Source organism: Corapipo altera, unplaced genomic scaffold, assembly GCF_003945725.1.
Source record: "Corapipo altera isolate COAL_440 unplaced genomic scaffold, ASM394572v1 44, whole genome shotgun sequence".
NCBI lineage: Eukaryota > Metazoa > Chordata > Aves > Passeriformes > Pipridae > Corapipo > Corapipo altera.
In genome coordinates, this window is record NW_020884880.1 from 9,466,942 (window position 1) to 9,490,584 (window position 23,643).

Genomic DNA, 23,643 nt, shown 5'->3' on the forward strand with positions numbered 1-23,643 from the left:
TCCTCAAAAGAGACATTAATTTACTACTTGAGAAGCTGGGCCCCAAGGTACATGCACATACTACCTTTTCTTCATAAAGCATGAAAAATTAATTTTATATATTTTTCATTATTTTTCATGTGTGCGGGTTTTTCAAACCAAATATTGAATATAATAGTATGCAGCATAGGGGAGTCACAGGCATATGACATAAAAGAGTAAACTGAACACAAAAAAAAGTTGTTACAGTGAAAGTGAAGAATTTAAAGATATGTTGAGCAAACCTACCTTTTTGGATTTGGGTTTTTTTTTGTTTTATTTTTGGTTTTGGATTTTTGGTGGTTTCTTTGATTGGTTGGCTTTGGTTTTTTGTGATTTGGGGGTTTTGTTTGTTTGTTTTTGTTTGATGTTTTGTTGTTCTTTTGGGTGTTTGGGGGTTTTTTTTGCTGCTATTACAGCAAAACTTTTTTCTCAGATTTTTTTTTCCAAGTTTTCCAGTCTTGCAACAGGCCTATACAAGCTCATCACTGCAGCCATAGAATTACCACAGAGTGAAGACTGTTGCAGCACTGTCTTGAATGGCAAATTGCGATAAATTAGTATTTATATATCCTTGAAACTGTTTTGTTGGATGCTCGTCCTGGCTCCATTACTTGCCAAGAGGCTGTTATGACTCAAGTCCACAGCATAGACTCAAAAAAAGCTGACATATACCCTAAGAGGGGAAAAGAAAGGTCTTGAGCAAGCCATTTAAAATAAGACAATCATTTTTCTTTTGACAAATGGGAGTGTAATCTCTACGTAGTCTTTCAGCTTTGTTTGACAGCTGGCTTTGAAAGTTAGAGAGAGCAGAGCTCCATCTGTGCCAAGCTAGGCATGGGTTTGAAGCAGTGTAGGTGTGCCTGTGCCAAACACTGCGTTACTGTACATGCTCTGCAATGTGCAGAAGCATTGTATTTGTGTGTGTGTGGTTTTGTTCAGGTTTACCGACCCTACCTCCATGGCCAAGTAGCTCAGGTCAGGAGTGCCTCAATAATACAACTTCACTGTAACTGGTTCTGCATCTGAGGGTTATAGGGGCTCTGTAGCATTCCTTATGGCTTAGTGTAAACCTTTTAAGGTCTTAGGTGTATAGGCATCAGTGTTAAACTTACCAGCCTGCAACAAATTCACACAAAAGATCTGTCTATCCATTGATGGAAATCAGGGGAGGAGACAGATTCTAAAATATATATATAAAAAAAAATCCTTATTTTCCTCATTACTCCTAAGGTGAAATAGGCTGTTTGTCTGAGAAGAAACTGGGGAGAGAAAGCTGAGAGAGTATGAAATTTTATTCAATTTTAAAATCCTTATAGGATAAAGATTAGTTTGAAGCAATCAAAGAGAGATGAGATGAGAACTCAGCCTGCTGGCTGTCAGTCCAATGTAACTTTGGTAAGGCAGGGATGAATGGGATAAAGCATTCAAGATACTGACATAATTCCTTTGCACAGGAGAGAAAGGGTAAGTTTACATGGGAAAATCGTAAAGGGTTTAGGAAAGAAGTAAAATATAGATATTGTTTGGAAATTTTTCCCACAGCGAGGGAACCTAAGAAGCTTACCTAGAAGAAGGATAAGACGTGACTTGATCCCAGTTTCTCCCAGGCTCCTTAATTTAGCAGACAATGCCTGGAAAATCTGCATAGAAAAAAAGTCACTTTAAAGTGGGAAAGTTTGTACTCATTGGAGTAAGGGAGGTGACAGGTTACGTCTTTTGATGTAAAAACATATGTTGCTTTAGCAGATGTTATGCGATTGATAAAAGATTGTCAGATGAAGTGTAAAGTATTGTGTCTTGTGCTATACAGAAGGAAAAGATAATAATAAGTTTCTTTCTAGTTTTAAAATCCATTCAGGGATTTCTTCTTGTGTGAATGTCTTAATTTACAAACTCAACAGTTTTATTCATGGTTTTGTACATTATTTTTAGCAAGCAGAAAATAGAAGCAAAACAGTCCATTGTATAAATATGACCATACAGAATCCCATGCCTTTGGCAGTATTTAAATCCAGAACTCCTGGACCATTTCAAGATCTCTTCTGCTGCCACCATAGTGTGGGTGTAAGTATTACCCTACTGTCTTTTATGTGTAATAGTTACCAAAGGAGCTCTGATACACATACTTTTCCAGGACACTACACAATTAATAAATAGTTCTCAGAAAAATAGTATCTGTCAGCATTCCTGGAGTTTATTCCTGGATTTAGGGGGTAAGACAGCAATGATATCAGTAAATGTAGTAAACCACAGGAATTTAATACTGTCAGTCTGCATGTTTGGACTTCATGGTTTAGATTTAGAGTTGGCTTGTTTGCAATCTCACTGTAAAACGAAGGCAATGATGAGTGTTTGCTTTCTCTGGGCAAGGAAAGTAAGAATTGACTCAATACTAAGCACTTTGAAGGATACACTGCATTTTAAGAGAAGATGAGAAATAATGGTGGATATAAGACATGACCTCCTAGCTTGAACAAGCATTAAATTGGAGAAGGAGAAAAAAGGGTTCACTGATGTTGTGGGAGAGGAGCTGGACAAGTTTGTGATCCTGGTAACATAATTTGATTTGTCTCACGCTAGCTACTAGTAATGGGATGCAAAAGAGGGCAGGAAATCCTAATGGTTCTTAGCTCCTTTAAATCTACGTATGCTTTCTTAAGAGTACAGAGAGGATTTGTGTTGACTCATATACCTGTCAGTGGTATATATACATATCAGTGGAATGATATGTGGCATTATAGTGACACTTCGCAGTTCAAAGCCCAGATCTCTTCTCTCTCCTTCCAGCACCTCCTGAAACACAGCAGAAGTGGTGTAGTTGTATTTCATAAGTTACAGTAGGGCTTCTAACATTGTGAGCTTAGAGAATATATCCTTGTTTCCCTTCCAAAGCATAAGAAAGTGGTTATTGTACTGTATTACTGTGTTGGTTATATAAGAATCACCCATTTCCCTGCACTATCCCATACTCTTGCTAACATGCCAGAAAATAAAGTGTTTGTAATTAATAACTGGGTGGAGCTACCACTCTAAGTCCTGAGGTGCCATAAAAGACCCGAGTGAGAACTGTGATTTTGCAGGTGTCCTACAGAGCTAGTGTGAACCTCAGCCAGGTAGTTCTGAGGTGGATTTTTGAGTAATTTTTTAACTTACTCTTATTTTTCTTTTACTGATGCAATGGGGAAAGGAATCTTACAGAACCACTTCATCTGGTTGTATGTTCAGTGTAGATTTTTCAACATATATGAATCCCTGCAGCCCATTTAGACAGTGGTCCTGCCTTGGCAGATTGTGTCTGGAGCTGCAGAAAAAATGCTCCTGTAAGGGGCACGTACTTGGCACAGATATATCCCATGTTTCCTGCTGCAGAGGAAGAGGAACGTCAAACTGAAATGGCAATGGCCTCTTATAAAGAGCCCAAAAAACCTGGAATGTAGTAGAGGAGACAGTCTAAAGAATGGTAGTACCTGGAAGGGGGAGCATCTCCTTGAGCAGAATGCCCTAATATCTAGTTATTTTGCTATGACAGCATCTGTATTCTTATGAACTTGAACAATCTCATTTGCCATTTCTAATGTATGTAATAAATATCAGTATATCAGGGCCTTTGAGAAGATTCAAAATACCTTCAGAACAGTAAGTAAGTGAAGAAAAGCCTTATAATGTGGACCCTTTTTTGACGCACAGGCTTAGCCATCCAACTAATTTGCATGAAGTTTAAGTGAGAGACTTAAATAGCAGAGAAGATGTTTCCCATGTTGTAGATAGGAAACTCCCTTAGAGACTTGAAAAATTCTAAGATAGTTGAATTAAACATGATTTTATACCATATAGATTCACAACACAAGTTAATGTAATTTATAGACATTTTTATGGCATGGCTTAAAAAGTGATAAGACTCTATTCATATCTCTCTGGGAATATGGGTATAAATTGCCAAATGTTGGCAGTCATCAGTAATGCTCACATCTCAAACTCATGTCAAAGTACTGGGCTTTACAATATGGTCATATACTCACTATGTAATATATGAGTAATTTTATGTGAATATTTTCTAAGAATATTATGCTGTATATGTTCTGTTGCAGATTGAATCTTCCATTTTTCATGGCTATATGAGCCAGTAGGTCCTACAATAAAGTTTGGGATCAGTTAAAGCTGCTCTCTTAACATACATACTGTGTTAATATACTCCAAACTCTGTTGTGGGGGTGAAGAATTGCCAGTATATTCTGACCTTGACCATGCCTCTGTTCAGCCTTCATTTTTTTCCTTTCTGAGCTTGCTTTATCCTTTTAGGAACTTTTCAGCATGTTGTACAAAACTGCAAGCATGATAGTTCAGCTTTGCAAGATCTTTCTAAAAATTAAAAAAAACCTCAAAACATCTCTCTATAGCTTCTGGTTTAGTTTTCATTTTATTTGTCATCTTTTATGAACAAATTACGAAATATACTTCATTCACAAATTGGAAATATTTACAATTTCTTTACAACAAGGCATTATTGAGGTTTTGAGTTATGGCATTCTTAGAGCATTCTGTCTTTCAAAACAAAGACATTGGTGTCGTTTTCAGCACACTGTTCATTTACTCTCTGTATATGAAATGGAAGCCTTTTGGAAGAAGAATTTGCACTCTCTTTTGATATGATCTACTGAGGATAGGAAAACTGAGGCAGGATGCACTCCGAATGTGTGGAGGGAGACTGTGCAGATGTGTTGCTGTACCATGCCATGATCTGAAGCCATCGTATCACACCAGATGCTACTAAGTGGAGAGGAGAATAAGATTCCCCTGAGCCATTCTTTCTCTGCCTTCTATGAGCTGGCTAAATGTGGTCCAGTTTAATTTTTTTTTTCTGTTTTTTTGAGTTTTCATGAGAATAAGAATCTTGAGAAGTCTATTTCAAATACTATCACGATTCTGAAAAGTTATTCAGACAAAAAACTGAGAGACAGTAGCCAGGAAGTGAATAAATACTGTATATCCGCAAAATGTTTAGGAGACAAATTTTGAACATGGTTCTAAAAGGGAATTGCAAATGTGCTGGTCTGCAGTTGTGACATTTGAGCCATAAAAGCTAAGATAGTTCCATTTTCTCAGTTTCTTGGAGTCTTTTTTTTTTTTCCTGAAGAAAATTCTAAAACCACTTCTTTCCATGGAACTTTTAAAAATCTCTTTAATATACACTTCCATTATAAATCAGATGTGGGCCACCATTGCTTAGATTGTCCGTCATTTCCTGGAACAAGAATAGAAAACACTAATTAAAATTAGAATTATTTTATGGTCATCAAAATTCAGTTAGTTAAGGTTGTAATAAAATTTGAACAAATTCTGAATTTCAAACATTCAGAAAAACTTCACATTTTTTATTTGGCTTGATAAATCTCACTATAAAAAAAAAAAGAAATCAGATTTCTTCCTACGTAAATTAAGTACATTTGAAAGCTGATAGACTCATTGATAGTGATTGAGTTGGACGTTACACTCAGACCACATATACAGCATTGATGGCATCTGTGCAAGTTTTTTGATGTTGTCCTTTGAAATTGCATCAATTTTGTGCTAATCTACAAAAGAACAAGATGGTAGTTAAGTCTCTGTTTCCATTCAAACCCTTTTCTGTGCTGACATGTCATAAACAGATGCCATTAAATGCTTGCTGAGACAGACATTTGGGAAGTAGGTTCTGGATCCAAACAGGATCTAAGGGTCTTAACTCCTTGCTTTCCCTTGGGATGGGCCTGATTTTGGTTTTCCCTTAACATGCCAGTCTACAATTTTTAGCAGTTCAGCAATTGCTACTCCAGTGGCAGGTGAGTCATCCCAGAGTAAGCTGACCTGTTCATGAGTCAGAATCCTAAAGCAAGATTTCTTTGGAGTTTGATTTTCTAACTCTGAAATTGAAATCCAAACAATACCCACTTAGCAGCTGCCTAAGCATGGAGATGGCTACAGTAATTAAGCAGTTCCCTGACCTTCAAGGCTGCAAAGCCACACAGAGTTTATGGTCAGAACAGCCTTATTATGAGCAGTCCTAGGCCTATTTCATACCAAATTGAATCTGGATGCAGAAATAAGTGATCTGCTGCTTATGTCCAATGACAGAGAACATCTAACTATGCCAAGAGGAATGGACATACATAAAAGTGCAGCTTGGAGTATTTTTAAAATTCTGGTAGATGAGGTGGAGGTGCCACTATGGAACTAGTTCTAAAATAGTTGCATGAGGACCAGAAGCTCTTCTCTGTGTGGAAAGATTAAATTCCTCTGTTCTTCCTAGGTACACTTGGAGAAAAAGTGGAATAATAGGGATTTGTTTGTCCCCCTTCACATGGAAGCTTCTATGAAAAAAGTGAAGAAAGATTCATTGGCCTAGACAGAGGGAAGAAAAAGAAGAAAGGAAGGAAGGCAAGAAGGCAGGCAGGCAGAAAGGCAGAAAGAGAGAAGGAAAGAAAGAAAGAAAGAAAGAAAGAAAAAAAGAAAAAAAGAAAAAAAGAAAGAGAGAAAGAAAAGGAAAGAAAAAGAAAGAAAAAGGAAGGAAGAAAGCCTGACTTTATAGCTTAGTAGCTGAGATTCTTGGTAAAGAGAAGAAAATTATGCAACCTTGTCTTTATCACTAGCCTTGCTCTTTCTCTCTCTTCTTTTAATACACAATATTTGGGAAGCAGAGACTGGAACTTAAGAGTTTAACATAAAGTGGAAGCACTGATGCCTCCTGTCTCAGGTATTACCAGCTACTTTTTAAAGTAAATCACAAGACCTAATTGTTCCCTGCACAGTTTTTGAAAGAAAGGATGTCTTATTCCTCTCAACAAAGTAAGCTTAGGGCCATCAAACCACGTAGCCTTGCCCGTTAATACTCCTGAATCAAGTATAAGCCTCACAGAAAATAAAGAGTGCAAACTTAGTGAATTTTGAGTATTTTCTACCACCCAGGTCTCCATTTGCAGATGATGGTGTTGGATGTTTTTGTATGGTGCCTTACTCTCCTCATAATACTGAACAGGAACAGGGATGCCTAACACTGGACTCTGGATCCAACTTTGGGGGTTGTTTGCTCTGAAACGAGGCATTATGTTTTGCTTATTTGTAGGTACCTAAAGCCTTTGTTGGATCTACCGTGAAGAAATCTGTCAGCTGGGAAAGGGACCAAGAATACCAAATCCCTTTACTCATAATTAACAGTCAGCCATATTTTGATAGCAATGATCTGTCAGAAGGCTATTCATAAGTAAGTTTCCTTTTGTCAGCTTTATCGCTTGAATCTTCTGCAGATATCAGCTATTAGAATATCATCATAATTTCAGAAACTATTGAAAATAATTTCTTTTCCCCAATAGTCCTATTAAAAAAAAAAAAGTATTAATACATTTTTTTTAAAAAAGTTGCTAAATTCAAGGAATTAAGAGCATACAGATTAGACGCAGAGTGAATCAATGGTGGTTACATCCAAATAAGAGTATTTGGATGCCTATAACTAGGGTGAATATTTTAAATACTCGACTTACTTCCAGATTGCAGCGTTCACCACGTAGAGTTATGTCACTACCTGGAAGCACCATTCCTGACTCAGAGTGACATCACAGCATCAGCCAATTTTGATTAGCTGAAACTATGACTTCCTCTTAGAGGTGGCCCTTCCTGAAGTGACATAACAACATGGTAGCTCCCTAGTGTTCAGCGTACCTTGGAGGTAACTCTGGTGTCGGGGGAATCACCGGGCAGCTGGGCAGGTCGGTTATTTCAATACCCCTCAATCTCTAATATAAATATAACAATTATACAATAAATATAGCACAAACAAATGCACATGCAGTACATGTCTATATTACTGTATATCAGTATAAATATACAAAATAGTCTTATATAAAAAACACTTGAAAACTATTTTCTAGATCCGGGCCTAATTTGAAGTAAGGTTTTAAGCAGCCTTCATTACTTTTAGGGGCATGCTGTGAGCTAATGTACTCAACCCTGCCAGTAGCAGGCAGTCCACAGGTCTAGGAAGTCCCAGATCAAGCCATCTGCACATGCATACTTGATCCTACAGAAGACATGCAGGAAGTCCACCATCAGTGGGGCACATCCCACATCTGCTGAGCGTGTGAAATAGAGTTGCTCTGCACATGTGCCATGGCCATTCACCCAAGATATGTGGACAGCTGGCAGTCCTTGCTGCTAAGCATCAGAAAGCTCAATAGATCAACAGGCCGGGAAAGTAGACAGTGAACTATTGCTATAAATTGTCATCATCAGCCCAAATTGGTAGGGTTGGCAGGTTTCTTTATCTTGAAAGTTTTTTCTTCCCAGGCCATTTCTTTTTCCTTTCCTTCTCTTCTCTCACCTTTTCCTTGTTGAGAGAAGAGCCTCTTTGAAAGTCAAGATCTAGCCTACCACCTGCAAGACCATGACCATAGCTCATCAGAATTCTACTTAATTTTAAAATGAGATGGAGAAATGTATCTTTTCTCTTGATTTTATCACCCTGCTTTATGTTACTGTTGTAACCTTAACTATTTAACTTTTTAAAACATTTAAAACATCATCTTTCTAAAACATGTTTCAAACATCATCTAAGGTGAATTCAGTCTTTATTTCTACTTGGAGTCTCATCTCAGTTAAGAAACCAAAGAATAGTGACAAGTCATTTTTACTCAATGGAAAATTAACTGCTATATCGTGTTTTGTCAGAAAATCTGAAAACATTCTATAGTTTGAGTGAATTAATCCTTGCTCTGCTATTCAGAGGTCTTAGTAGATATGATACAGACTGTTGAACTTAACTGTAATGCAGACTTGCCTGTGGAGGTTTAGGTGGGCAGTCCACTTGACTTTTGTTCTCTTTTCTACTCGTTTCACAAATGAAAGGCATTGGATAATAAGTCCAAATGTAAAGCACAGGGTAGCAGTGAACATTTAAGGAGTTAAATGTTAATCGTATCTGTGAAGTCAAAGAGCTGATTTCAAGAATTCCATTCAATTAATTGTTTTTACCCCGTGTGTCCAGCTTTTAGAGCTTCAGTTTCAGCACTTAAACATGTTCCTTCCTATACACCTTAGTGAGCTTCCTTTTAATAGAGAAAGGAAGCAAATGCTCAGTGCTGCTGCAAATGAGTCCAGTTTCATTTATGTGTCTAAATATGCCCTTGGATGCTTAGGTTTGGTTATCTAAATTCGTGAACTGTGGCTTGTGTGTTTAAACAACCTACTTTATAAGCTGAGGACTTGGGAGAGGAAGAAATTGATTAAATCCTGGAAGCATGCAATGATGTGATTACAGAAAGCATTCTGTGCTTTTTTCACTGTACAATACATGATAATCCATATTAATAAGCCTTCAAATTATTTATGAAGTGCTATATTTAGCAGCTAAGCCCTTGAATAGCTATATAATGGAATTATGTTGAAAATGGATGTACTTCATTGAAATGGATGTACTGAAAATATACAGTACCTAAAAATAGCTCCATATAATTCAACATAATAAAGCTTACACAGAATGGCAGCATTTCATGTCCCAGAAGATCTTTCTCGTATAAAACAGAAAACTGAATACACCTCTTGCCAATTGTAAACTTTAACACATACAGTAACATTTCAGGAGAAGCAGAACAAATAAGGGAGGACACACAACTCACTTTTTCTGCCATTTCATGGGAGTGATGCAATGAATGTTCTCTTTCTGAGAACATTCGCCTTTGTTCATAGCTGGCTAGCCGACAAGTGAGCCATGAAGAAAGGGTGCAACCACCAATTCCAATGCATGCAAGAGACATGGAGGCAAGATGCAAAGAATAGAGAGCAGATGACTTCTTTGTCAGAGCACGAAGAAATTGAAAATTTAAGATTCCTCCAATTAGTCCACAGATGCAACAGGCAGAAAAAAGTATCATCTGTCAGGAGAGACAAGAGAAGTTATGTCACAGTAACATTTTTCAGAGATGGATTCATGCATATAAAAAATGAGACTAACCATAATTCAATTCTTTGATAACATCACTGGCTGCAAAACACCACACAGACACTTGTTTTTAACTCTCTCAGCTCCCACATTGCTCCAAGGGAATACATTACTTTCTGGTATAAAAAAGTTAATATTGATGTTGCATGTAAGATAAAGCTGGGTAAAACGAGTAGATGATATTAAAACCTAGTCAGTGGAAGGACTGCTAGGGCACAAATGTGATTTCCATCTCTTCATGCAGAACAGTAACATGACAGAATGTGTTGTAATTTTCTATTGTGCAGTTTCTCACTACGCCTCAGGAGTGAACGGCTCACGTGTTTGTAATCAATCTCTTGCTTTTTGTGCCATCTGATTGTCTCCCGCTCGATTATAATTTATTCAGTCAGACAGCAGATTGGAGGCTTCCTGCAGGTTTTGTGGGGACTTTGGAAGTATTCATTGTGAATGTGCTGGTCAAAGAAGCAAGAGAAACAACAGAGAAATCTGTGATGTTGCTCTACAGAAGGTTAATTTTGTGACCGTGTTTCATTGGTTGGTTGGTTGATTTGGTTTATTTGATTTTAACTTGATTAAAATGTTTCTGGGAATTTTAGAAGGCTGTGAAATAGGCTGCAATTAGTGAGATGTTTTTAATCACAAAGATGCTATCCTGATTCAGGATGTACTTGAGCCACAAATGGCTCAAGAGCAAAGGACCTTCTTATGGAGACAGTACTAATCAGAGTAAGTCTTATTCACTTCCCTTGATACTGCTGACCTGTCACATGTTGATCTAGAAGGGTCTTTATGTTTCTCAGTATGGCTTTGTATATGTACTGATCTACTGTGGTAGCAACAATTTATGGAGTCTTGCAGACTGTTTCTGTACACAACTGGGATGGGAGTTTCATCAGGAATGTGGCATTGAGGCTGTCTGTTGCAGTCCACTGCCAAGTGACTATTCCATGAGACCACCAGAATAGACAGCTTTTAGAAACTGGATATGGTACGCATGTTTTAAGAAATGAGGCTATCATTGTAACAGGGCTTAGGATAACTCATTGATATTAAAAAATAATCTGAGAGAACACTTGATTTCCTTTGCACTTACACTGGTTTTATGTGACTCCCATCTGTATGTGGCAGAATAATCAAGCTGACAGAAAATTAGGTAAGGCATTGTCACTTACAATGGGATCATGTCTTTAACAAAGTTCTGCTGTGACTTGTGTAGTAATAACACCATTTTGCTGCAGTCAGAAAAATGACTGCACTTCTGATTCTTAGAAGAGACAGAAAACATCTACCATCGCTTACACATATTTCAGATTGAAAAATGAACTTATTAAAATACTTAACAGCTATGATATCTAGAATCAAACTTGGTCAGCAGCCTTATTGAGATGGCAGCCCAGTATTGTTTTTTGAAGGAGAAAAGATGCAATCCAGTGACGTTATTGAGAAACATTTATTGACATGATATATATCTGTGTCAAAAGGTTTCCTATCCAAGTTTATCCAGAAAATGATAAATAGGGATGTGTGGCTTAAATAGCATGACCTACATAGGCCATTTCAGAACTGCCTTGTTTTGCTTGAGTATCCCAAAGTGCTGATTGCATTTTTGGATTGCTGACTTGAAATTTGTATAAGTTTTTGTCAAAAACACTTGGACACAGAAAGCCGCTAGTAAAGAGTTCAAGTTAGATAAGTATGCCTTTCAAATACTTATGTGCTATAGATGCAGTGGAAAAACTTACAACAAGTCCAGATTTTTTTTTGGCGCACAATATTCCACATATGCCGCAAAGCAGGAACTGCAAGAAAAAAACCCAACAATTATTTAATCATTTAAGGTATGAAGTTTAAATCTCACTGTGTTACTGTGGTGGTAACCACAACAGTAGTTTAGGAAATGATTAGACTTGTCAGCATTTTTATCACAAACCTTATTTTCAGGAAGTTATAGCTCAACCATAAACATACTTATCTGATAAGAAATTGGAATGAGAATGTGCATGATTACTCATAAGAAAGGAAATCCAAATTTTAAGCTTCTTGGCCAAACAACTTGAGAAAAAACCCCCAATGTTGCAAGCAAAAAAAATGCCTTTTTACTGTTGTTTTTTTTTCCTCAGAAAAGTTTAGCAAGGTAGTAGTGAGTGATCCAAATCATCTTCTTTCAAGTATAGCTTAGGCACTTAATCTTGTGATCCTACCATCTGAACTGAGGGATCATACATGGATTGTTGTCTTCAAAACAGTGGAACTTTGGGCAAGAATGTAACTCAGTCAGCTCTGTGGGTGCAGCTGTAAATATGAGTACACCTTTGGGTGGTTACTCTACTCACTTTGCAAGAGATAGCATGAGGGTATCTGTACTTTGTTTTATGTAGTTCCCTCACAAAAACTGATCTGCTAATTGTGGCATCAAGCATTAGGCAAAAACTAATTAACAAAACCAAACCCACTCCCTACCATCGGATATGAATTGATGTTAATGCTTTATAGTGACCTCTGTCAAAGACCAATAATGTTCTCTGATGTCTCTTTTTCTTCCTACAGAAAAGTTTAATGAAGGAAACAGTGAATAGTCCCCAAGGGAGCAGTCATGGTAGGAAATACAGAAGTTGCGTGAAAGCAATAAGGCCTTCTCCAGGTGTTAGTAATACTGTCAAAAGATTTCCTTGATACCTCATAAACTCCTTTATTAAGAAATCTAGGCTACTTATTTTCAGCAAAGCTAACCCTACACCCCTATTGGGAAGTAATTTTGTAGTTTTAAAGCTGGATTTTTCACATTCTTTTAGCACTGAGACAATATTTCTAGCAAAAGGCTGTGATTGACCTTGATTTAAGATTAAATCACAGACCAGACCTGACTGCTACATAAGAAATGAAAAAAAGCAAACCAAAAACCTAGGTGGTTTCTATATGGCATTCAAGATCCATGTAATGTGTTACAGTTACATCTCATTTACACTCTAAAATTTTGCAACCTCACTATTTCAGTTAAGGAGGTCCTTTAATACATATCTCCCTCCAACTAAAGTAGCTCATGCATTTATCTAAGCTGAGTTTTTACTCTAAGTTAGACCCATCAAATCAGTTCCCCAGAATAAATGTGGTTATATTTTGTGTATTATTTACCTTTACACGAAGTATGGGATGTGAGCTTAGTACCAGTCTTATTACAGAGAGGGCTGGGTCATGTATATCATGATGCTGAATGGCTCAGGACATACCAGGACATACAACTAGTAATTGCTACTAGAGCCCACTGACTGGAATAATAATAGAAAAAAAGCAAAACAAAACAAAAAAAATCACCAATGAGTAATGCTCCCCTTACACCTTTCCCATAAGAAGAGGAGATTTCAGCTCATCATATCTGCTTCGTAAGTTTTCACTCAGGCTTTCTGTGCACTCCCAGTCCTGTCATTGCAGATTGCCTTCAACAGGTATGCTTCAGATTTTCACATATAGTGTTTTGTATTTCTCAGCATTAATGCAGAAACCTCAAAATAAATTTATTGAAGGCATCTTTGTAATTAAATTCTATTCAGTCAGATTTGATAAAGTGGATTAATAATATAGTTATTCTCTGTAGTGAATGAGTAGGATTCAAAGGAACTTTTTGTATATAGAAAAATTAATGAGTTCTCGAAAATACAATCAGTAGAGTACAATACAATAACTAGTTTAAAAAACTGTGAGTTTGATAATTTGCCTTCAAAGCTGAAAGAATATGAAAGAGTAGGTCACCCATTGTTTCAAGAATGCTCTAATTCTACTCCAATTAGAGACAATGGAGCTAATCTACAACTCCTAATGTTTGCTGATGATACTAAACTAGGAGATGCTGTGGAGTCTGTCAGTTGTAGAGAGGCCTTATAGAGAGATCTGAATAGACTAGAGAGTTTGGCAGTCACCAACCATATGAAATTTAACAGGAGTGGATTCTGCACCTAGGACAGTGTAATCCTGGTTATACATAAATACTGGGGGACAAGAAACTGGAAAGCAGCACATGGAAAGAGATCTGGGGGTCTTGCTCGATGACAAGTTGAATATGAGTCAGCAGTGCCCCGGCAGCAAAAAAGGTCAACCGTGTCCGGGGGGCCATCAGACAAAGAATTGCCAGCTGATCGAGGGAGGGGATTGTCCTGCCCTGCTCTGCACTGGTGCAGCCACACCTTGAGCACTGTGTGCTGGTTTGGCTGCCTCAATATAAGAATGACATCAAACTACTAGAGTGTGTCCAGGGGAGGGCAGCCAAAATGATGAAAGGCCTCAAAGGCAAGACTTACAATGAGCAGCTGAGGTCACTTGGATGAGGTCAACCTGGAGAAGAGAAGGTTGAGGGGTGACCTCCACACAGTCTGCACCTTCCTCAAGGGGGGTCAGTGGAGGGGGGGGTGCTGATCTCTCTCTAATAATCACTGATAGGACACTAGGAAATGGAATGAAGTTTCATGAGAGGAAGATTCTTCGCTGAGAGGGTGGTTGGTCACTGGAAGGGGCTCCCCATGATACCAAGCCTGTCAGAGGTCAAGCATTCTGGATGCTGCTCTTAATCATGTGGTTTAGTACTAGGAGAAACAGGGAGCAGGGAGTTGGACTTGGTGATCTTTATGGGTCCCTTACAACTTGGAAAATTCTATTACTTTATGATAGTATTTTATTGTGTCATGTATACTCTGTATGTATTTTCTCTACATCTACAGTATTTATACACATACACAAGGAATAACATGTTCCTCAGTTGAAGAACTAAAAGAGAACCAACTGAAATTATTCCATTCTAACTCAGAGAAGTTGGGTGTTCCTGCTTCTTCCATATTCTTCTATGTAATTGTGAGATGACCATGCCTAAGTTTTTATAATCCATATGACTATGAGACAAACAAACTGTGAAACTGAATGCACTTACGTGCCTGAATATGTTAAAAATCTCAGAATAAAAGCACTTGGGCAGTACCAAAGGATTAACGTTATTTAGGTTGAGGATTTTTTAGATGACAGTGTATTACATTCATAGAGAAAAGGCTTGCCCAAAACCCAGTATCGTTATTTATTTATGACAGCAGGCATTTTGCAACTAAAACCAATGGATGAATTTGAGCCACAGTGTCAGGCAATTAAACCTCATGCAAAGCTTTGAAAATGATGTGCCAAGTTTACCACTCTCTTCTAAGACTGATTCACTGGGAGTAGTGGAAACCTGCTTTATGGAGAGAGAGTTAGTAATACACAGGGCTCAGGAACACTGCTCATACAGAGTTTCTTTAGGTAGGCTTCTCAATGTGGAGACCTCTAGAAAGGTTAGGATTTCAATAGGACATTATGTGATAGACTCTGTTCTCTGGTTTTTGATAGAATAGCTAGAGATTTGGGATTTTTTTTTTTTTTTTGTGGTATAGACATTTCCTGTAAAATTTTTGATGTCCCAGTGTTGTGATCAGCAGTAATGAAAATTGGATGGCAGAAACCACACTAGCTCTTTGTACCAGAAAAAGGATGTGAATATAAATCAACTGAAAAGGAATTTCCTGTGTTTGTCCCTGTTTGTCTTTCAATTACAAATCTTCTATTTTATAATACTGCCAACTGGAATAGAGTCACCAGAGGCTCTGTTTTCTTGACACTCTCTGTCTGTTCCTGGCTATCCTGAAAGGCTTCATCTTCATGGTAATATGTCATACCAGTTAAACTTGGTTTCTAACTGTTGAGCTACTCTGGACTACAGTTTTCCCATGACTAACTAACACTGTCATTGTGAGGATTTGCTCCTTTCTACTTGATTATTGATTATCCTCAATCAATTTTTACCAACCAACCTCATGGACTCTTTAAATGTTACATTTTCTAACCATGTCACACCTGAGGTAGGCTAGGCAAACAAACTTATGCTGAAAATACAGTAAATGAGGAGTGGAAAAGAAATATATCACTGAAGATAAGCTCCTTTTAAAGAATGTTCAGTTGTTGAATTGTTCACAATTCATGCAGAGAAAAAGACTAAAATATTTCATTAAGGATAAGCTAAACTAATAAGGCCTACAAAATAACATGGGAGCCAGATAGGGACCCTCAGCTAAGGCTTGTTTAAAAACAGATGTCTCCTCTTGGACTTTCATTTTAATTATTATTCATAAGAAAAAAAAAACATAAAATGCTAAAAAATATCCCAAAATCTCACTTAAAAGCCTACATAGATCACTAACTACAACCAATCCCCATTGATCCTAGGGATCATTTGATTGCAGACTTATTCATACTTCCTATATATATATGATGTTTTGTGTCAAAACTAGCAGAGCAGGCATGTATTGAAACTGTTCGAGCAAGTCCAGAGGAGGGCCAGAAAGTTGATAAGAAGACTTGAGCACCTCCTCTACAAAAACAGGCTGAGAAAGTTGGGGCTGTTCAGCCTGGAGAAGAGAAAGTTGTGTGGAGATCTCATAGCAGCCTTCCAGTATCTGAAGGGAGCCTGCAGGGAAGTCAGAGAGGGACTCTTCATCGGAGCTGTAGTGATAGGACAAGGAGTAATGGGTACAAATTGTAAGAGGGGAATTTTAGGCTATATATTAAGAAGAAATTCATTACTGTGAGGATGATGAGATACTGGAACAGGTTGCCCAGAGAGGCTGTGGATGACCCAACCTTGGCAATGTTCAAGGCTAGGTTGTACAAGGCCTTGAGCAACCTGGTCTAGTGGGAGGGGTTCCTGTGCATGGCAGGGACAGTTGGGACTACGTGATCTTTAATGTCCCTTACAACCCTTATTCTATGATCCTATGATCATAGATGATAGACAGGAGCATAACCACTACTGGATGAATGGTAAAAAAACCAAAGAAAGATACTAAAAAGCATAAAAGCTACATAGACTCAGTGAACTGTGAGTGCCTCAGTCCCCCTTTCAGTGACGATTCACCAGGGAACTATCACAGTCAGAATCACTCTGATAGCACTGTGTGATTGCGAGGTGATGCAGTAGCATTGGTAGAGTCTTTGCCATTCCCACTGCAGCTGTGCCTGCTAATGTTCAATATGCATATTGGAAAATCTCTCTTTTTGTCTGTTGAACTTTGGAATAAAAACCTAAGGACCTCCCAGAAAAGGGGAATGTTTATTTTGAGCCTGCTTTAATTTACTTTATATTAAATACTGGCTTGAAACAAAACCTCAGATCCAAACACCCAGAAATTTTGGTAAGGAGGCTGAAATCTCAATTTAGATTCAAGTTCTGTGGTTTGGATCCATCCCTATTTCATATTTTCTGGAACAAAAGACTTGGCCTCTTTCACGTTCTCCTGGAAAATGGGTACTTTTCTTCCTGGTAGTCTGAAGAAAAGATTCAGTTTTACTTATATTTGCAGGAAGCCAAAGATTTGTTGCTTTCCACCATGTAGAATAAAAGGGACTATATTTTATATATTGGGGCTAAGAAACCTTTCTGCCTTCTGTTTTGAAGAGGCAAAAGCAATGATGAGTGTAATTCCCTTGAAAAAATGAAAACTGTACATGGAAAAATTTTCTGTAGACAGACTGAACAAAATAGTAGAGAAATCCTGTTGAATATAAGGACTGCTTGATCCCTAGTCATTTTTCATGATGCAGAAGACCACTACGCTATATACACTCCATGAAAAGTCCTCAGTCATTCTGGGTCATCCACATGTATCTGATGAGATAGAAGAAGGGAAATTATTCTAAAATGGAATATAACAGTGAAAATTAAAGTGTATCACACCTATTCAAATGATCCTCTACTTGGAAGACTAAGCCATCAAGACACAGTCAACAGCTTCACTTTTATTTACCCTTGTCAGGTAGTAAACCAGACAATCTGTGTTATATACTAAAGCTGCATAAACATGTGACTTTCAGAAGAATAACCAGGAATTTGAAATTAATAATGTAAGGAAAGGATGACTGTATTTAATAATGATGTTTCAACTCCATCCAAATGAGAAAAAGCTGAAATCTCTAACGGATGAACTAAACAGAGGAGGTATATCTAATTGTAACTCTTCTTCAAAGCAGTATTTCAGAACAAGAATTAAGTTTTCTTAGTGGAGGCATAAAGGGCACAGAATCCACTCCTGAAAACACAGGCATCAAACTAAAGAAAAATTACAACAGGCAAAAAGAGCAAGCCTAGGTAGTAGGTTGAAAGTCATCCAGGCATAGAACCAGCAGCAACAGCATTGCCACAACCCAACCCTGTGTTCCACCAAATCTGTCATGCTGAGAGTGGAGGCTCTGTTAAAAGTAAGACATAGTGTTAAAACATGTCTAAACTGAGCTAATACCTTGATCTGGCAGTGTGCTGTTGGATCTTATCAGCTCAGGTGCTGCTACAATTTCCACTGATTTGAGCCATATTCAAGCAGTTTAAATTCTATCCCAGTCCCTGTAATTAGTGTTTCCATTCATCTGCTAGACCTGCACAGATGGGAAATGGTTTTTGGAAACACTCAAGGAAATTTAGAAGTGTATGTCTGAATCTGAAAGTCTACCTGCTATCAGTGATTCAAAAAACCTCTATTCATCTCCAAAAACACTTAAATTCTCAGCACAAAATAATAATATTTATTTAATTTGTTTACAGCCTGTCAGAATAACAAATAGAAATAATGCTTTTTGTTGGTTTTCTATCAAATATTTCTATCAAATATTTCTATCTTTTGAGATGCCTTACATCTCAAAAAAAAAAAAAAAATTAAAGATTATTCCCTGCAGGTGATTTAAAGTCTTATCTTAGCAAAACATTTAAGCATGTGTTTAAGTCAGCCTATATTCAACAGATCCTCTAAATTCAACCTAGGAACTACAAGTCCCCTTAGATAGACTATCTTCCAGATTGGTTCATGCCTCTAGAGTCTCTGAATGATAAGGAAAACCTATTGAAATACTTCAGCTGGAGTGAAATATCCTGACTCTATGTGAGGCAAGAAGCTCCCACACTTGGTACATCCTTCCTTATCTATAGGTACAGAACTCTTCCCAGCTTCCACTGAGCTCTTTGAAAGTCCTGAGATTCATTTCATCAGGAGTGGGAGCCAGACAGAAATATGGTCAGTTTGATGAAAATGCAGTGCACATGTTAAAATAAAGTAGGATCACATCTGCATTTTGTCTTTTTAGTGTTATTTTTTGGGGAAAAAAATAGTTTGACTGTTCTTTCCAAAGGAAACTTGGCAGCAGTAAAAACTAAATGCAAAATTTAGTGTTTTAAAATTTTAGGCCACCAACATTGATTTAATAGTCTAAAATGATGTTCATGCTCTGGGAGAGCTCCATACAGACTTACACTTTTTCTTTTCCTTCAAATCCTGGATAAAAAAAATAAAGTCATTTAAATCAAATATTTCAAGTGCCATCTTGGAACAAATTTCTGTAGCCAAACTATAAATGCAGATTTTTAATGGGCAGGCAAACTTCCACTATGCTAAAATCAAAAATCATGGAAACAATAATTCTGCCTCTATTTACAGACAGGCAGCCAGACCAACATATAGAAAATGCATATCTCTCAAATAAATTTAGGTATTTGTCTTAATAAGGGAAGAAACAATTACTCTTGAGAGGCATAGCCATAAGTGAATCATTGGGTATCTCTCTTGCACATAAAGGTGGATTCCATATTTGCCTAAAGATGTGGCCTTTGTCTCTCATTCTCTCTCTCCCTCTCTCCCTCTCTCTCTCTCTGTGAGGGAGCCTCATATATAGCAATAATTTATTCACCACTGCAGAATAAATAAGCATTAGAACCATACACGTGTGTGAATATCTAGTCACTACTCCTAACGATAGTGATGCAGCCACTATGTTCTAAATATAGATGTGAAAGTATGTGACCATTTAAAAAATATCTGGGAATACCTTTTGGATTATTATCTTCTGATTTTTTTTGTTTGTGCAAAAGCCTTTGCTATGGATGCTGTCATTCTTACTGTGTTAGTGTTATTGGTTCAGCATTCTCATTGATTGGATCATTTCTATAGTACGTCATATAACTGAATTAGAATGGTGGATTTCAGAAATATACCTCAATTTCTGAGAAAGAGAGAAATCTGGGAAACACTGATTACAGCCTGTGGAATACTTTATCCCAATAAATCATAATAGAAAGAAAATTCAGAAATCAACAACATGTGCACCTTCGGGTATTTGGGATTGTTTTTATGGTGGTTTTTTTTCAATTTAGCAGCCATGGCCTATTTAAAAAAGGACAGATTGGCTATGATGTAAATTGGATAGTTGTCTCCACATGCTCCAGATAATTTGAGAAGTCTGTCACACCTTCAGTTGTTTTCTTTCGGCTAAATTTTAAACAACTCTTACTATCTTAATCCAGTTCAACTCCAATGAGAACAACAAATTTAGAATTTTTTTTCCTTTTCCACTCATTTTTTGATGTAGACATTGCCTAGACCTTCAATTTCTTAGTTCTAGTCTACTCTACTGTCACTGGCTTGTTTATACATAATGCAGGGCATGCAATGATCAGATCACTTCAGCCCATGCTTAACTTCAGTTGTATCTCTAATCCTATGGGTGGGATTTACACGGTTAAGGACAGGTATGTTAGTAAATTATCTGTCTGAATGGAGACAGTGAACAATAAGAAAAACTTTTTTAACAAAAAAGCTAAAGTTCATCAAATGCAAAGCATTGCAGGGAGGCAAGTATAGAAGACAGAATGTGCATGATTTTTAAGATGCCCAAATTTTAGGAATTCAGGTTAAGGTTTCCATGGTGATGCTATCTTCATCTACTTCCTTCTGAACTCGGGTCTCTGCTGAGTTACACCCACATAAAAGGATAGAACAGGGTCAAAGGTTTTCTGCGTATTTCAAAGTAGATTACAACAGAAGGCATAACACTGTTCAACTTAACTCAAGTGTCTTGCATTCTAACATGTCAAAGAACTAGTTTTTCCTTTAATGTCCCTTTATTTTCCTTAGTGTATGTTTCTCAAAGGAAAACCTTGATTCAAGAATGTGAATTAGAAGAAAATAATATATTTTAGGGAAGATATATTCTTTAATACAGGCAACATGAATTCAGTGTAAGATCCAGTGAACAGAAAGGTGGCTCGTGCCACTTCTGCAACAGGACAATCCTGAGGATTGTCCAAACAAACCTTTCTCCAGTTGTTCTAATTTGGATCTAGTTACCCACATGTCCATAAACATTCCTGGAGAATAGTAAATCTCTGGCCCCTTTCTTTTCCTGTCTCAGCTGCTAGTGCCCTAAGTAAGAAGAATGCAACCTAACAGACAGTTCGAAGTGCTGGAGTAGTACAAAGAGAGTGCTATAATGATGACAATTTAGACCACAGATCTTTAGTTCTAGGAAAAGTAAGCAAGCCTTCATAACCATGTCACCCCACTCTACATGCTACTGTGATTTCTCATTTCCTCTGCTACATGAAGCATAAGCTGCTTGCTTCCACTTTACAGTTTCTATAAGGCCTCTCTCTGCCTACCCAACCTGTAGTTTTTGCTCAGTTCCCAGCACTTCATGCCAGCCATGCCAGCCTCTGCTGGCTCTGGTTGTGGGCATCCTTTGTTACATTTGCAAACAAGTCCCTTTGGGCTCCCTTCCATGCCTCTGCACTCACATATGAGGATAATTTCCTATAAACATCTGCAAAAACACTTTATTGTCCTCTCTCTCATTCCTCTCTAAAACTCTACCTATGAACAGCTTGAAATCAGCCAGACTGCTGGTGTGTTAATGCAACCACCTGTTATACCACTCAGTTGTGCTTTGTTGTTTCTTCATACTCCCTTACACTCTTTTATCCTATATCTGTCTCGCTTAGATTATATGGTCCTTGGAGCCAACATCTAATGCAGATTTTAATCTATGGCTAGTACAAATTGTGGTAGTACAGATAGCATAAAAATGAATGAGGCAGTTGTGCAGGAAATGTGCATTGTCATGAAATGATATCAGCTATGGTAGCGTTGTCACAAAATACAATCACTGCATAAAATACTGATGTGACTGACTGATCAAAGCTCTTTGACTCAGTGAAACCCAGGATATTGCCCTCTGTCATTAAATCTTCAGATAGACACATTTGTAAGTAATTTTTTTCTTCATCAGCAACGATCAGAAACCTCCCATTTTGAAGTGATTTTGACAATATCATTACCTGTTGGCCACTGTCTTATCTGATCTGATCTTCATTTTCATTTCTCGCCTACCTGTTCTGCAGTGCAGAATTATGTCTGTGTTTATATGTTTATATACTGCCAAAAATATTTATGACTGTTGTCAATAATTAATAATTATTGACAGTGAAAATATTACATGAAGTACTTTGTCAGAATGAATCTATAAATTACAGGAGGTTATGCAGGTGAACAATCAAGAGTGTTTTGCATTTCTCATGTTAACTCAAAACAATCCTTTTTTACAAATACTGCTGTAAAATCCAAGCTGGCCAAAACCAGACTTGGACTTCAAAAATGCCCACTCATGTTTAGGCTGATTATTCAATATTTCTTCTCTTTGTTTCATAAATATAAATAACCATTTGGAGGAAAATTCTTCCTAGAAACATGCATATCTCAAACAGGAAAAATAAAGAAACATTTTGAGAAGTGAGAAATGCTCTGTGATATGAACATGCTGCTTCTATTAACCCATTATTGGTTTTTCATTTTTTTTTTTTTTTGGTTCATTTTACAAGAAGCTCGGGGTGTCCAGGTCATGAGAACATATCTTTCCTTTTCTTTCCCATTTCCTCTTTCTCTTTTTCCTCCAAAAGCCTGGGACTCGGCTGACATACCCTTGACATTAATTTAAAACACCTTCCAACAGTCTCCTTGTCTCCTCGTAAGGGATAGGGCTGTTCTTTTTAAAAAGCAAAGCTCACATTCAATTTAAAGACTGTAAGCTACGGCCCGTGTTCCACTCGAGGCATCGGGCTTTCCCAGGTGTGAGAAGGGGTTCATAGAAAGTTCAATTGTGCACAACAAGATTGAAAAACGGAAAGGAGCGAGGAAGAAGGGGTCTCCCCCCGCCCAACACACACACACACATCTCTCCCCGCCGTGCCTCCCGCCCCACGACTGTGCAGACCGTACCGCATGCACATCGGAAATGGACCCGGCGAGGCTCTCGGCGCAGCATGCACACGCGGGGAGGAAGGGAAGGGAAGGGAAAGGAAGGGAAGGGAAGGGAAGAGAAGGGAAAGGGGGATGCCTTCGCACGGTCTGACCATCACCATAAAGAGTTAAAGAGAGAGTGAAATGGCTAACGTACACACACCCCGCTCCATACCGGAGAAGAGTCTCCCAGCTGAGGTTTATGCTCTGTGAGGACCAGGCTGAAACTGACCGCCCCCACGGCCACGCTGGACACCCCTAACCCTATCTCCAGCACGGAGAGCACCAGGAGGCTCCCGATGATCTGACTGCTGGTGCACATCCTCCCTTGGTCATCCTTCCTTCCCGATCAGCCGGGGAAACCGCGCATCCTTCTTCTCCTCCGGCGCTCCCGCGGCCCTAAGTCGCCCCCAAACTTTTCTTCCTTCGGCGGCAGCCGGGGCGGAGCGGCGCATCCGCGGCCGGCGGGCGCTGCCGAGGGGCGGCGGGGCGGCCCCGGCACCGCCGGGCCCCGCGCAGGGAGCGCCGGAGGAG

The 23,643-nt window shown here is 38.2% G+C and overlaps 1 protein-coding gene across 5 annotated transcripts; it reads right to left on the reverse strand.

Moving 5' to 3' along the window:
• Positions 1–4,415: 4,415 nt before the first annotated feature.
• On the reverse strand, positions 4,416–23,637 carry TMEM196 (transmembrane protein 196). 5 transcript variants are annotated; one of them, XM_027639407.1, is made up of 5 exons: positions 23,285–23,637; positions 11,734–11,790; positions 9,666–9,920; positions 7,714–7,787; positions 4,416–5,263 (listed from the first exon to the last, which is right to left on the reverse strand). In XM_027639407.1, exons 1-5 carry the CDS (start codon positions 23,429–23,431, stop codon positions 5,257–5,259), a joined length of 540 nt encoding a protein of 179 aa, XP_027495208.1. In that variant the 5' UTR covers positions 23,432–23,637; the 3' UTR covers positions 4,416–5,256. The 5 variants fall into 5 exon arrangements, with proteins under 5 accessions (XP_027495208.1, XP_027495206.1, XP_027495207.1 ...); XM_027639405.1 differs by having other exon boundaries at positions 23,267–23,636; XM_027639406.1 differs by having other exon boundaries at positions 23,273–23,613.
• Between the last annotated feature and the right edge of the window lie 6 nt (positions 23,638–23,643).